The 13,229-nt window shown below is 40.8% G+C and overlaps 1 protein-coding gene across 1 annotated transcript; it reads left to right on the forward strand.

Annotated features, from left to right (window-relative positions):
• Positions 1 to 3,590: 3,590 nt before the first annotated feature.
• Positions 3,591 to 12,119, forward strand: LOC146984772 (kelch repeat and BTB domain-containing protein 12-like). The gene is made up of 10 exons (XM_085782189.1): positions 3,591 to 3,761; positions 4,633 to 4,839; positions 4,951 to 5,132; positions 5,324 to 5,456; positions 6,169 to 6,402; positions 6,516 to 6,874; positions 8,060 to 8,333; positions 9,199 to 9,346; positions 10,171 to 10,368; positions 11,807 to 12,119. Exons 2-10 carry the CDS (start codon positions 4,669 to 4,671, stop codon positions 11,953 to 11,955), a joined length of 1,848 nt encoding a protein of 615 aa, XP_085638315.1. The 5' UTR covers positions 3,591 to 3,761; positions 4,633 to 4,668; the 3' UTR covers positions 11,956 to 12,119.
• Positions 12,120 to 13,229: the final 1,110 nt, after the last annotated feature.

Below are 13,229 nucleotides of genomic sequence, written 5' to 3' on the forward strand. Positions count from 1 at the left end.
TCTGCAAAATAGATGTGAACATGGTGGGAGTATGTAACCAGACAAGAATGAGTATGACGTTACACACATTTCTCAGAATTCATGGACATTGTTTTTTCTTTTTAGCCTTGGTATATATTATCTTTTTCTTTTAATTTTTGTAAAAGGTAAGTTTTTTTTTTAGTTTTCCAGGAATTCTACATTTCTAATCTTAGTTTCTTTTGTCAGTTTTGCATTAATACAACCACTTTGAGAGGCAAAAGCTGCATGTTAAAACCAGTTTCCCATTACTCTATAGTCACCTATTTTAACTGCTAACAACTGATGCATGAAAACTGAGATGCGCCTGGTGCAGTCAGCCTATATAGCTGGTAGTTTGTCACAGTGTCAAATTCTGTCAATTACCTAATTGTGCACATTTTTTTCCCCAATGGAGTCTACACACTCCTGGTTAGAAATCACTTCTATCCAAAAATGAAAATTAAACTAAATCAAATTATTGAAGTCACTTCATTCAGATGCTCTATTCTAAAAGTGAATTAAAGCTGTTGAATTTTCACATCGTAATAAGGCATTTTGTGCATTTTTCCACCTTGTTATTCATCTTTGTGTTTGTGTAACCCACATTTTCTACATATTTCTGTTACATTTGTGTTGATTTAAGACTGAATATAGCCAAACCAAACATTGGCGAGATAGAAAAAGATAAAGATAAAGGGAAAAGAGAGGGCACAGTGTGAAACCGTGACGCCTCATGATTGTTCCTGTCTGAGGAGAGTGGAATATTTTCCACAGGTTTGTCATTATTGAGTTCTCCCTGCTCATACCTCAACCATTGTTTGTTTCTTCAGCCCTAAGTCATATTTGTAGTTTGGTCTCTTTTTATTGTATTGTCAAAATGTATGCTGATCTACACCTGCCACAACCCCAGCATTAAGGTGAAAGAAAGTCACTTGTATATATGCAGCATGTTATATATAAAAAAAAAGAAAGAATAAAGTTTGTTTTATTTTTTAGTTGATGTGGCATTAACAGTGTGTAATACTTCCAAATATAAGATGCTGCCATGCACCCCGTCTCTAGGCCTAAGTCTTATCTATAGGTAAATAAGATCAATCATTTAACTACCTGGATAAAGAGTTGAAGTGTTTGATAACCTATTAAGTGCTATAGATTTTCTCACTATCTGAAAGCCAAAGTCTGATTTTTTCCTGACCTACTTTCTAATAATAGATTCATTAGTTGTAAATGGAGTTTGGAAAGGACAGAAATGACAGAGATGCCATGCAGATTTGTTTTCTTTGGCATGTGTATTGCACTTTTCAAAACATTCAAAGAACAAAAGTTATATATTGCTATGGAGAAAGAAGAAAAGGAGAATGGAGAAGATTTCTACCCATAGCAGCCTATGAAGATTAAAACCAAGGTCAGGTATTAGGTAATTAGCCATTAACAAAATCTTGAACTTTAGTTGTTTTGGTGTAATGATGGAACCAAATAAAATTTTAGGAGATCATCAGATCTATTACATCTATTTATCTTGTTAGTACCAAATTTCATGGCGACCCATCCAGCACTTTTTTATTTTTTATTTTTACAGCCGAACATTACCATTCTAGATAGATAGATCATCAACATTTGTTTACAAGACATCTTGAAGATTGTAAAAATATAAAAGTTAGGAAAAAAATGTCAAAAGGGCACATTGGGAAGGAGTTCCTGTGATAGAATTCCGCCGTTGTTTTAACTTTTTTTTGTGTTTTTTTGATTTTTTATGTACCACACATGATTTAATCGTGGCAATCTTCATCTCTACCAATTCCTCATGCCAAGACAAAAAGAAAATGGGGTCAGTTGTCTCTGTAGGATGTATAGTTCAGGAGCTATATAGATAAAAAAATTTCATTTTTCACAGTCGGAAATCCAGGATGGCCACAAAAGATGTTAAAAAAAAACATGCATGGGACAATAATTGGCGCGGGGATCATCAAAATTCATTTAATAGACACCTTAAGGATTACAAAAGGCTAAGTTAGAAAAATATCTTTCGGGTGCATGGGAACCCCCCCTGGCTACTAGACTAAGAGTTATGCTGCTAACAATGCTAAAAACGGTGACTGCATAAGTCATGATGCTATAAAATGTTATGAATGGTGCTCTAAATGGTTATATATTTGGAAACTGGCACTCTATTTAGCACTGGTAGCGTTTTCATCAGCAGACTGCACGTTCATGTTCTTGGCCAAAGGTCCCGATGAAGAACTGGCAGTGTGACAGTACCGTTATGACACATGTAAGTGAGCAAGATTCACATGTTGGTATACACACATCCGGTACGCAGGTGTCACTGATTAATCTGCACTGTCCATAAACTGAAAGGACCACGTTGTTTTTGCTCCTGCTGTTGCGCAATGCAGTCAGACTGTGCATGGAAACACCGTCAGAAAACAATTAGCCTGAAATAACCCTGCAGAGATTTATGTCACCTCCAATAACCTGTCCAGTCGGCAGACACACCCTTAGCCTACTATAAAGACATGGTCGTGTGCATTGTGTGTGTCTGCATCTTTGTGAATGTTTGACTGTGTGTAATCAGTGGAAATCCATTGCCAATAAAATGTGCCTCGAAAGTTTAGCCTCCAGCTGTTTCTGTAAATTCACCAAAATATAAATCCCTAGAAAAACTGTTTTCTGTGGCATTTCCATGATTTTTTCATTTTTTGGTGACCTTGGCTACAGTTTTCATCTAATCTTTGCACCATTTCAGGTTTTTTTTCACTGGATGAGGATTTCTTTCATTTAAAGGGATAGTAGCATATTTTTTAAGTGGGGTTGTATCATCTACAAATAGCCCCCAAGTACTTTAGTAGAAGACTCTCTACACTTCTCCCGTTAGCAACGCCAGCCCATAGCCCTGCCCAGAGATTTACATACATTGTTGTGAATGGACCCAAAGAAACGGCCTATTTTCGTGGCCTAAAAGAGGTTTTCCCGGAAGAAAAATACACAGTTCCATTGTTCACTATAATATAATTTTTTCCAGCCCCTCTAAGTGCAGGAAAAAAATCTGTTTTTATTTGGACCTAACCAACTGCTGATCGGCGGGCGCTAACCCTGGGCGGAGGGATACGTGAGTTGGTTAGGTCCAAATAAAAACTGCGTTTTTCCTGCACTTTGAAGGGCTGGAAAATATTATATTATAGTGAACAATGGAACTGTGTATTTTTTTTCACGTAAAACCTCTTTTAGGCCACGAAAATAGGCCGTTTCTTTGGGTCTGTTCACAACAATGTATGTTGTAAATCTCTGGGCAGGGCTATTATGGGCTGGCGTTGCTAACGGGAGGAGTGCAGAGAGTCTTCTACTGCAATTAAAGTACTTAAGGGCTATTTGTAGATCATACAACCCCACTTTAAAAAAAAATGCTACTATCCCTTTAATGGGAGTGTTCAACACATCATCAAACCAAACCCTTTTAAACCTGTCGCAGACAAACCTTCATGTTTTTAACAAGTGAAACAGCGACTGTCTGCCTGCACTGCAGCTTGTGGAAACCTGAACACACCACAGCACTTGCTGGTCTATTTTAAACCAACAGTGAGCATGCAAATACCCCCACCCACAGGCAGCAGACAGCACACTACACAACACAACACAGACCTGCCAGCAAAAGCAAAACAAAACCAACTATACAACAGCCTGCGAATAGTAATATCAAGGGCGACGTCATCTCTATTCAGAAACTTCTAAATCCTGGCTGTGGATTGCCCTGGACACCACGGGTAGAGCTGTTTGCTGCATGTGCTAAGCTAAAGTCATGCTAACATGCTAATGCTCAGACTGGGGACTGCCTGTGCTTGTTTGCTTGGAGTGAGGTGACCTGTGTGTGTGTTTGGCACACCCACTGATAGTGTCAGTATTGTCTCCAAAAGTGTGGAAGTTGGTGTGCCAGCTGTTCAGGGGTGGAACCAGTTGAAGACACTGGTCAACATAAGGCCTCTCCGAACACAGCCAAGTCATATAGCTACACAATAGTGGCCAATAATGACTGTAGAAGTAACAGCACCTTCCTCATAAAGGGTTTTTTTGTTCAATAAACAAGACCAAATAGTCTCAAAAATGTGTGTTATCTGCATTAGTTTATCAGTAACCATTTTGTAATTAGAGCAGATTTTTACACACTGGACCTCTAAGTGAAATCAGTGAGAGAGGCTGTGTACCTTCAGTAAGACTAAACGAAACATCCTATAGTGATAGCTACTTCAGCTCATCTAGAAAAAAAAGGGGAAAGTGGAATTTGAGAATGTGCACTCTACACGGATTCAGTTCACTGAACATAATTACACAGTAAATTCAGCCTTTAATTTTCATTATGGAAAATGTTTTGTTTTTCCATTCCAAGTTGCCCAGTACATTCACATTTGTAATCAGATCACAGCTGCGGTTTGAGGTCAAATTACAAAGATTGCAAAGCAAAGTTCAGCTGTCAGTGTATGGCTCTCTTTTTGCTTGGTGTGATCAGATGGTAAAATAAATCTGAAGAATGTTAGAAGGTTATGGTTGGTATGGTTTATGTGTAGGAAGAATCCCTCATCTATCTTCCTTTTTCCTTCTTATTTTTCCACTTGTGTGTTTTACCCTGCTCGGCCCCAGAGGCTTTCTCTCTATGCTGACATCCAAAAAGAGTGCATGGACCCTGAGGTGCTGGACTCTGCTCAGGCAGAGCACAGCTTAACTCTGCTCAAGCAGCTGGAGAGGATGAGAAGGTCTGAGGAGCTCACTGATGTGGTGCTGCTGGCAGAGGGGATTCCCTTTCATTGCCACAAGGTTGTGCTATCTGCCTTCAGCCCGTACTTCCAGGTAAATGATGCAGCTTGGATTCTGTGGAGCTCTTACCAGCAAAGTCTGCTAATGCTTTGAGATGGTAATTGTTTCATACACTATTTTAATCTGGTGAATTGCTGTGTCCAGGCCATGTTTACATGTGGTCTTAAGGAAACCCGGGGAGGGGAGGTGTCCCTTAGAGACACTCCTGCTCAGAGCCTGGAGCTGCTACTGGGCTACATGTACCGGGCCGAACTGCCCCTTTCCAATGACGACATCCAGGGAGTAGCTGCTGCTGCCTTCCTGCTCCATGTGGACGGGGCCTTCAGGTGGAGAAAGTAGGATGTTAATTAACCAATAAAGTAACACTGATCAGACTTGGTGATAGTTCAGGTCATCGTGTAAATGACCATCTGTTATCCTGCTTGTAATCGATGTCAAAAACAATAGCAAGATAAAAGGGTGATGCATTGTAAATAATATAATACAATATTTTACTTCCTTGTTGTCACTGTTTCAGGTTGTGTCAGAGGCACATGGAGGCCCGTATGGACCCTTCCAACTGTGTTGGTCTGTACCACTGGGCCAGAGACCTGGGGGCCACTGGTTTGGCTGACTGTGCCTTAACATACCTCTGCCAACACTTTGCACAGGTGAGACATTTAGAAGAACTCCTGTCAAACACTGTCTCTGTTCGATAAAAATAGCTCATAGATCCAAGACAAAACAATTATCCAATTAAAAAAGAATGTGCCCTGAAAATCATTAAAGCAGAAGTCAGCGATCCGGTGGTTTTGTCTAACTTCCTGTCAGCCGATGGAGTTAGCAGTCCCTCGTCCCTACGTCACCACATTCAGGTGCATCCCTTGGCTGCACACACAGAGAGGACTGCCCCTTTATGCCGTTCTCTCTCCTCATTGGATAAAGGTTGTAGGATACAAGGAAAGTTTTCTCCTGGGCTCAGAGCAGAGCAGAGTGACTGACAGACTCGTGTTTCAGACCAAACACAAGTGATTGCTGTCGGAAGATACAACTATTTAAGACTTATATTAATACAAATATTCCGCTTACTTCTGCTTTAATGAAAATAACTGCTTCATTACTGTATTGGCCCCTTTGCAATCACAAAACGGCATAGAGCAGATTAACTCTGATGATAATATCAATATTTCTCCAGCTGTTATTTTATTACTGCCACTAGATGTCAGCAGATGGGAATGTGTTACACACAACACAGGTGTTGAAATACTTCAGTTTAGTTTTTCACTGAAGCACTTTTAGGTACTATATCCCAACATTGTCTTTTTCTATGACTGAGGCATATCCAGTTTGTCTTTAATCAGTCTATATCTTTGCTGTCTCTAGGTTTGTGAGGAAGAAGAAGTGTTGGACCTGGATGCCCAGAGTCTTGGGGATCTGCTGGGCTCAGATGACCTCAACATATCACAGGAGGAGACCGTCCTGGAGCTGGTGCTTCGTTGGGTGGAGAGGCGGAGAGGGGACTCCCAGGCCGAAGCCTGTGCCGTGGAGTTACTCAGGCGTGTCCGCCTGGAGCTTGTGGATCCGGGATTCCTTCGCAAAGCCAGGAGGAGAAACCCAGTGAGAAAAGACAGGAGGGAATGGCCAAGTGATAAAAGTCAAGAGTCTTTATCCATATTTAACAAAGAATTAGAAGACTGATGAAATGTAATGCCTGTAAATGAATCTTCCAGGTGTTGCTGAGGGACGCTGAGTGCTTTGGGATGATTGATGCTGCTCTCCAGACCTCCGGTCTCTGTGAGACATCGGCTCCACCTCGCCCGGCTCTTCGCTACGGCATGGAGACCACTGACCTGCTGCTCTGTCTGGGTGGGATTAACAAGGAGGGAGTGCCCGCCCGCCGTGGAGGACTCGCTGACCTCAGTTTTTGCTTTGCCCCCCACGCTAGAAAGACTTACTACATCCCCTCTCCACTGAGGGGCTGTGGAGGCACAGGCCAGATCACAGCAGGGGCAGTGACGCGAGACAACAACATAGTGGTGGCGATAGAGGCCGTCGACCAACACAGGATGAAGAGGGTGGATATCTACAGGTGTGTGTGTGTGTGTGTGTGTGTGTGGTTTGTTTGTTTGTTTATTAGATCCCCATTAGCTGCTATTCTTCCTGGGGTCAAAACATCTTACAAACATTTCTGTTTCAGAATTTAACACAGAACATTCAACAACATAGATCATCATCATTCATACAGTGGACAACAGCAACACAAAACATTAAAAAAAGCTCACATCTCATTTACAAACTGTTCTTAAAGTACAAAGAAACAGAAATCATGCGTTGTTTGTGACATGCAACCGTCTCTAATGGTCAGAGAGTCACTCCCTCTTGTAAAAACAAATACATATTTAGTCCCTGTTTAAAAGAGGCAGCTCTACCTTCTCGCATCAAAAATCTCGGCAGAGCATTCCATGCAGCCATCGCTCTATAATAAACAGTTTTTTGTTTTGCATTTGTTCTACATGGGGGCAACAGGAAACGACCTTCTGAAGACTGCCGAGTAGAATAGTTATGACTTTCAGAAAAAAACACTAATTTATTATAAAAAATTGCTGGGTTTTTTGTTATTGTGACATTTTTTACAAAACAAGCCAGAGAACAGTGCAATCTACTTTTGACGCTTAACCAGGCAGCTGATTGTTCATTTCATTTACCCTTGTTCTATAAGGGCACTGAAGAACGATTGGAGCAGCTTTATTCTGAGCTACCTGCAGCCTTTGTATGTTACCTTCTGACGTGTTGGACCAAATCATTGGACAATAGTCCATTTGTGACAACACTAGAGCTTGTATTAGTTGTTTAGTTAAGTGCCTGGGTATGAATTTTCTGCTGTGTCTAATAGCAGCCATTCCTCTGCCCATTTTTACCACCATCTGGTTTATTTGACTATTCCAAGTCATTTTATTATCAATTGTTATCCCTAATAGCTTAACCTCTGTGATCTGCTCTATTTCTTTATCTCCTATTTTTAAATTCAGTATTGGTGCCTCTCTCATTGCATTTTTTGAACCTAGTACTATACATTTTGTCTTTTCAATATTAAGGACTAGTTTATTTTTGTTAACCCATTCTTTTATCATTTCTAGTTCCTCATTTAGGATTTCATTTAGTAATACTGGTGTTCTTGCAGCAGCATAAATGTGGTGTGTCATATTTGAGCAACCCACATGTTTGACTGGCACTGCAGTCTGACCCCGATCTGAAATACCTGTGTGTGTTCCAGGTACGACCATTCGGAGGAGAACAGCTGGATGGAGGTGTGTTCAGGAGCATACAGGGACATGTACGCTTTGGGGCTGGTAGGCGACGCCCTTTACATGATAGGAGGACAGATGAAGGTGCGGAATCACTATGTCATCACAGACAGTGTGGAGAGATGGTCGCTGAAGAGAGGAGGCAGCTGGCTCAGCTTCGCCCCTCTGCCTCTACCTCTGGCCTGCCACTGTGCCGTGAGCCTGAACGACCATCTCTATGTGCTGGGCGGCTGGACACCACAGGTACGGCTTCATAGATAGCAATAACTGTACAGTCCTTATAAAAGAGAAGTGATATGGTTTACATGTATGCACACAAAATATTGAAAAGATGTAGCAGCTTTACTTGAGGAATTTCTATATTTGTGTTTTCGTTCTTGCTTTTCTCATCGGTTTGGAGCTGGAATAGTGTCGGCACAATCTTTCATTAACAAATCAAGATTTAGAAACATCTGAATCAAAAGTGGTGACAGTTGGAAACGAAAGTCTATAGCCTGATCAAATTACAGCGGGTTTGCAAAGTTTTTGATTGTTAAACTAAGAAGAAGGACTTTCACTCACTCTTGACTTTTGATTGTCCATCCATCCATCAATTGGCTTATCCATGCAGGGTGCCTGTGAGGCTGGAGCCAATCCAAGCTGACGTAGGGCAAGGGCAGGTTACACCCTGGACAGGCCACAAGTCTATCACAGGGCTGACATGTAGACAAACAACCTCACACATTCACATCCACACCTATGGGCACAAGTGTCACCAAATTAACACTAACTGAAGCTGGGGAACCTGCAAAGAAACCACACAGAAAGAGAAATACAAATATCAACATCAGTGTTCTGCATCAAATTGATGAAGTATGCATTGGACATGTCCTGACGCCAAATGTGCAGGGAAATTTTCAAGGGCTATAAATTCACTATCCAGGTAGAATTAGAAGATTTCCAGAGGCAGTGAGACAAATGGGTTGAAAGAACCTGCAACAATTCAAACAAACCCATAAGCCACAACTTAAGACATCCAAATTAATCTAAAAAAAAATCCTAAAAGTAGGAGCTTTATGTAAGCTTTTTGTTCCTCCTTCTGCTTCAATCCTCCCCTCTTCTACGACAGCATCAGCCAGACGATGAGCCTGACAAGCTGAGTAACCGCGTGTTCCAGTTTGACGCTGGTAAGGACCGGTGGGGAGAGTGCTCCAGGATGAAATACTCCAGGTACCGCTGCGGCACGGCTGTCCTCAACGGAGAAATCTACATATTAGGTCTATATTAAGGCACACTACAACTCTCTGTTTCTTATGTATTACAGTTTTTCTCAATCGCTTTGGTGCTATTCTCAGATCAGAATGAAAGTTCTCATAACTATTAGTTCAACCTCCACAACATGTAGTCATTTGTCCACATCATAGTAGCAGTTTCTCCTTCCTCTGAACAAATTGCAAATGCTTTTGGACATGTATCAGTTGCTCTGTTCTCGGCTTCACTAGAGAACAGATTTACGTAAAGTTGTACCCAAAGAGTGTTTCTTATGTTTGTTGTAGATGACTGTAGTGTATTTTTCCTTTGCACAATGCTGTGAACAAATCAGAATTGCAAAGAGCATATGCAGTAGAAATGTGAAACATACATATTCAGTATCAGTTACTAGTTGTGTAACTTTACTGTAGTTTTCACATGGCTGTACCAGTAGTGTATAGTGCTGTCTGGAGCATTTTCAGGTAGTATCATCACTTTTTTGCATTGGAAAACACTTAGAGAATAAAGTGTCCTAATGAAAACATGACAAAGCCATTTGACTATCTTGTTCATAAACGATGGTGTCAGGACTTCTCATTTTGACGACACTGACAGTTTCATTGACATGAGTACTTGCTTTTGAGGGATGGACAATCCATTTTGAGCAAGTGACGCGCTTTTGCAGGTCATCCACTAGGTTTTGCAGTTTGCAATAATTGTTCTGAGAAATGCACTAACTGTTGTGCAAATGTTAATAGTGATGTGAGAAAAGCACCAAAGCGATTGAGGAAAAACTGTAATTAATTCTGTATGAAAGGGAGCGGAGCCAGACAATGTGTGTGATCTCCAGGTGGTATTGGGTGTGATGGAGAGGACCGCGGGCAGTCACGTCGCTGTTTGAGCTCTGTGGAGATCTACAACCCAGGAACAGACACCTGGAGGGAAGGACCGACCCTGCCCACGTCTCTGCTCTCCCTCCGAACCAACGCCTCCAATATTGGAGTGGTGGATGGAAAGCTCTACCTCTGTGGATACTACAAAGCAGCCGGTCAGTTGCTGAATGCTTGTTAATTATTTGAGCAGTGTTTTGTTTTAGTGCCCAGAGACAGGCTTATCAAGAAACCTGTAGGGGAGAGTGGGGTAAGATGAGCCAGTGGGTAAGTTGACCCACCCCTTGTTTATAGGAAACTATAGGAAAAAATTAGCATGTGACCAAATATTAGGGAGGCAGGCATCATTTCATGGAGTCTGTGAAGATTAGAACCATGTGAGTAAAGTGGTTTAACATTTATGACCAAAAAATCATTTTTCACTCTCGCAAGTGAATTTTGTCGATCATAAGTTTCATGAGAATTGTGTTTAGACCAAAAGAGATGATTGCAAATTTGTTTTATACATGGGTTGTGGTATCTATGAGCTACAACATGAGGTAGTAAACTTAGCATGAAACTGCACCATTTTAGCTGTGAGAGCAATAAACCCAAGCTAAGGTAGCTGTGGGGTAAGTTGATCCATCTGGCCAGGGGTAAGTTGAGCCACCTATCCTATACACTTAATGAATGTATTCTGGCTGTATATGTCCAAATGATTAAATCAAGATTCTGTATGTTTGTGATTACAGTAAGTATGTTCCTATAAACAGGAAAAGTTGTTTATAGTGAGGCCAAACTTTACTTTCAAAGAAAAATCTCTGGGATTCTTCCCAAGATGCGATGTAATCACAAAACTCCCCAAATCTCAGTGAGTTGGTGGCTCAGCAGGAAGTCCCTGCAGTTTGTGTTCACCTGTAACCTGGACAGATGAAATATTAAGTAAAGGGGGAGGTAGGAGATGGATGGAAGGAAAGAAGGGGGGGTTGATCAATTTACAAGACCACTTTTTTTGAACATGCTATATTTTAAAAACAGTTATATTTACACTCATTCTGTTAATTTGTAGGGATGCAAAACATCCTGAAATATATGCAGATGTGTTAGTTAGCAACAAAACTATAATTGTCTTGATGTAGTGATCCTGAATACAAAAAGTGGCTCAACTTACCCCACTCTCCCCTAATCATTTTGTGTTTCTCTTTTGTCATTTTGCATCTTTCTGCAATTCTGATTTCTGTCTCTTTGCGGTTCTTTGGTGTTGTGATGTTGCTGTTTTGTGTGTTTTTGTATTCATAGTTGATTGACATGTTGTTAACAGTCCTTCACTGCAGAGGCCCTGGCTCTTGTTTGGAAATCCACAAATGATAACAACAAGCAAAATACCAATTACCCGCTGGCTCTCCGGGGGGGGGGTTATTGCATCTGCCTGACCCCGCTCTTCGTCACCAAGAACATTTCCATCTGTTTAAGACTGTTTGCTCACATGCCTCCTGTTGCTAAACACAAGACACAGTGATCAGAGCGAGGGAATGCCAGCTCACCGATGACGCAGTATCTCTGGAAATTAGATTTTGGTCAGCCATAAGTCACATACTTTCTCTCTCTCGACTGCAGGCCGTCATGAGATCATCACCAAGGAGATTTTGTTCCTGGACCCTGCAGACAATGTGTGGACGGTGGTGGAAAGACGAGCAGCCATGCACGACAGCTATGACGTCTGTCTGGTCGCTAACCTCAATCCTCGAAACCTCTTTGCACCCTGATGCATCTCCTGCTGACTCTGGGCATCGATGCCAGGGGCCGTGATCAGCTTCTCTCTTCTAAACATCACACAAATGTATCCAAACGCGCCTTAAATCTGGGATTTCACATGTATCCATCGCAAGAATGACGACGAACATGTGAAATGTGGATGTCTAGTTGGTTGCCTTTTTTTTTTTTGGAACTTTTTATTTAGGCATTTTAAACATTTTACAAAACATGTCCTGACATATGACTTTGAAAATGCATGTTAGACTGTACAAGAGAATGAAAGGTAATGTAAATGAGAAAATATACATAGTCATGATATAAACATTAGTAACAACCCTGGCATTAATAGGTAGGAAAGCAGATATCTATAGCTGAGCATGATTCTCCAAAGAGGAACTCCCAAAATTACTCTGTCGCATATTCCCGTTATTATACACCCAGGTATCTTGAAATACAAGTCCATCTTTGCATGAAAGTGTCCATTGTGAGCTGGAGAGTAGCTGTCATTCGCTCCATCATATATACATTTTTCAGTCTCTGGGTCCATTGACCTATAGTTGGTGGTTTTAATCATTTTCTTCGCTACCAGTAAGAGAATCCTCAGTGCATATCGTTGGTCTGCATTGTATATATCTTTGGGTATAGCTCCCAGCAAAAAATAACATTGGTTCTAGAGTAACATCTATATCCAGGATAGTATCGATTTCCTTTTTAATATCACCCCAGAATCCTTGCAGTACTGGACAGTCCCAGAAGATGTGTGTGGTGTCACCAATATTATCTTTACCTTCCAGTCAAACTCTTTCCATAATTGACTATTAATTCCCTTATGGCAGCCTGCCCATATGTCCTCCCATGTTGAATCTTCAATTATAACATTCATTTCCAATTCCCATTTTTCTTTAATGTACTCCGTGTTTTGTGCTCGTTGCTAGCCTTTTATAAATATTAGATAAGTGTTTTTTTGTTGGGAAATGTCTCTCTAAAACACTAATAAAGTATTCTTCTATTTCATTTGGGTTTTTACTAACCATTTCCTTTTCCTTATGTCTTATCTGAAGATATCTGTATAGATCCTTCGATGGGAGGTCAAATTGTTCTTGAAGTTGAGAAAATGATTTAAATTCTGTTCCTCTGAAAAGTTGATTAATTGTACGGAGACCTTTGTTGGTTGCCTTTTAAAAGACAAAACTCTGTGTCTATTTAAACTAACGGGTGTAAAAAGCGTTTTTGTTTTCAATCTCTAGTTTTTGTAAACTGTAAACACCAGTAAATCCTTTTACCT

This window comes from Trachurus japonicus, chromosome 7 (assembly GCF_045865225.1).
Source record: "Trachurus japonicus isolate A0001 chromosome 7, Traja_1.0".
In the NCBI taxonomy this organism is placed as follows: Eukaryota; Metazoa; Chordata; class Actinopteri; order Carangiformes; family Carangidae; genus Trachurus; species Trachurus japonicus.

Bases quoted from the DNA above. Each gene is read 5' to 3' on its own strand.
- LOC146984772 (XM_085782189.1), top strand. From the start codon at position 4,669: ATGGACCCTGAGGTGCTGGACTCTGCTCAGGCAGAGCACAGCTTAACT. The intron at 6,875-8,059 runs GTGTGTGTGTGT...TGTGTGTTCCAG, and splicing joins AAGAGGGTGGATATCTACAG to GTACGACCATTCGGAGGAGA. The intron at 10,369-11,806 runs GTCAGTTGCTGA...TCTCGACTGCAG, and splicing joins TGGATACTACAAAGCAGCCG to GCCGTCATGAGATCATCACC.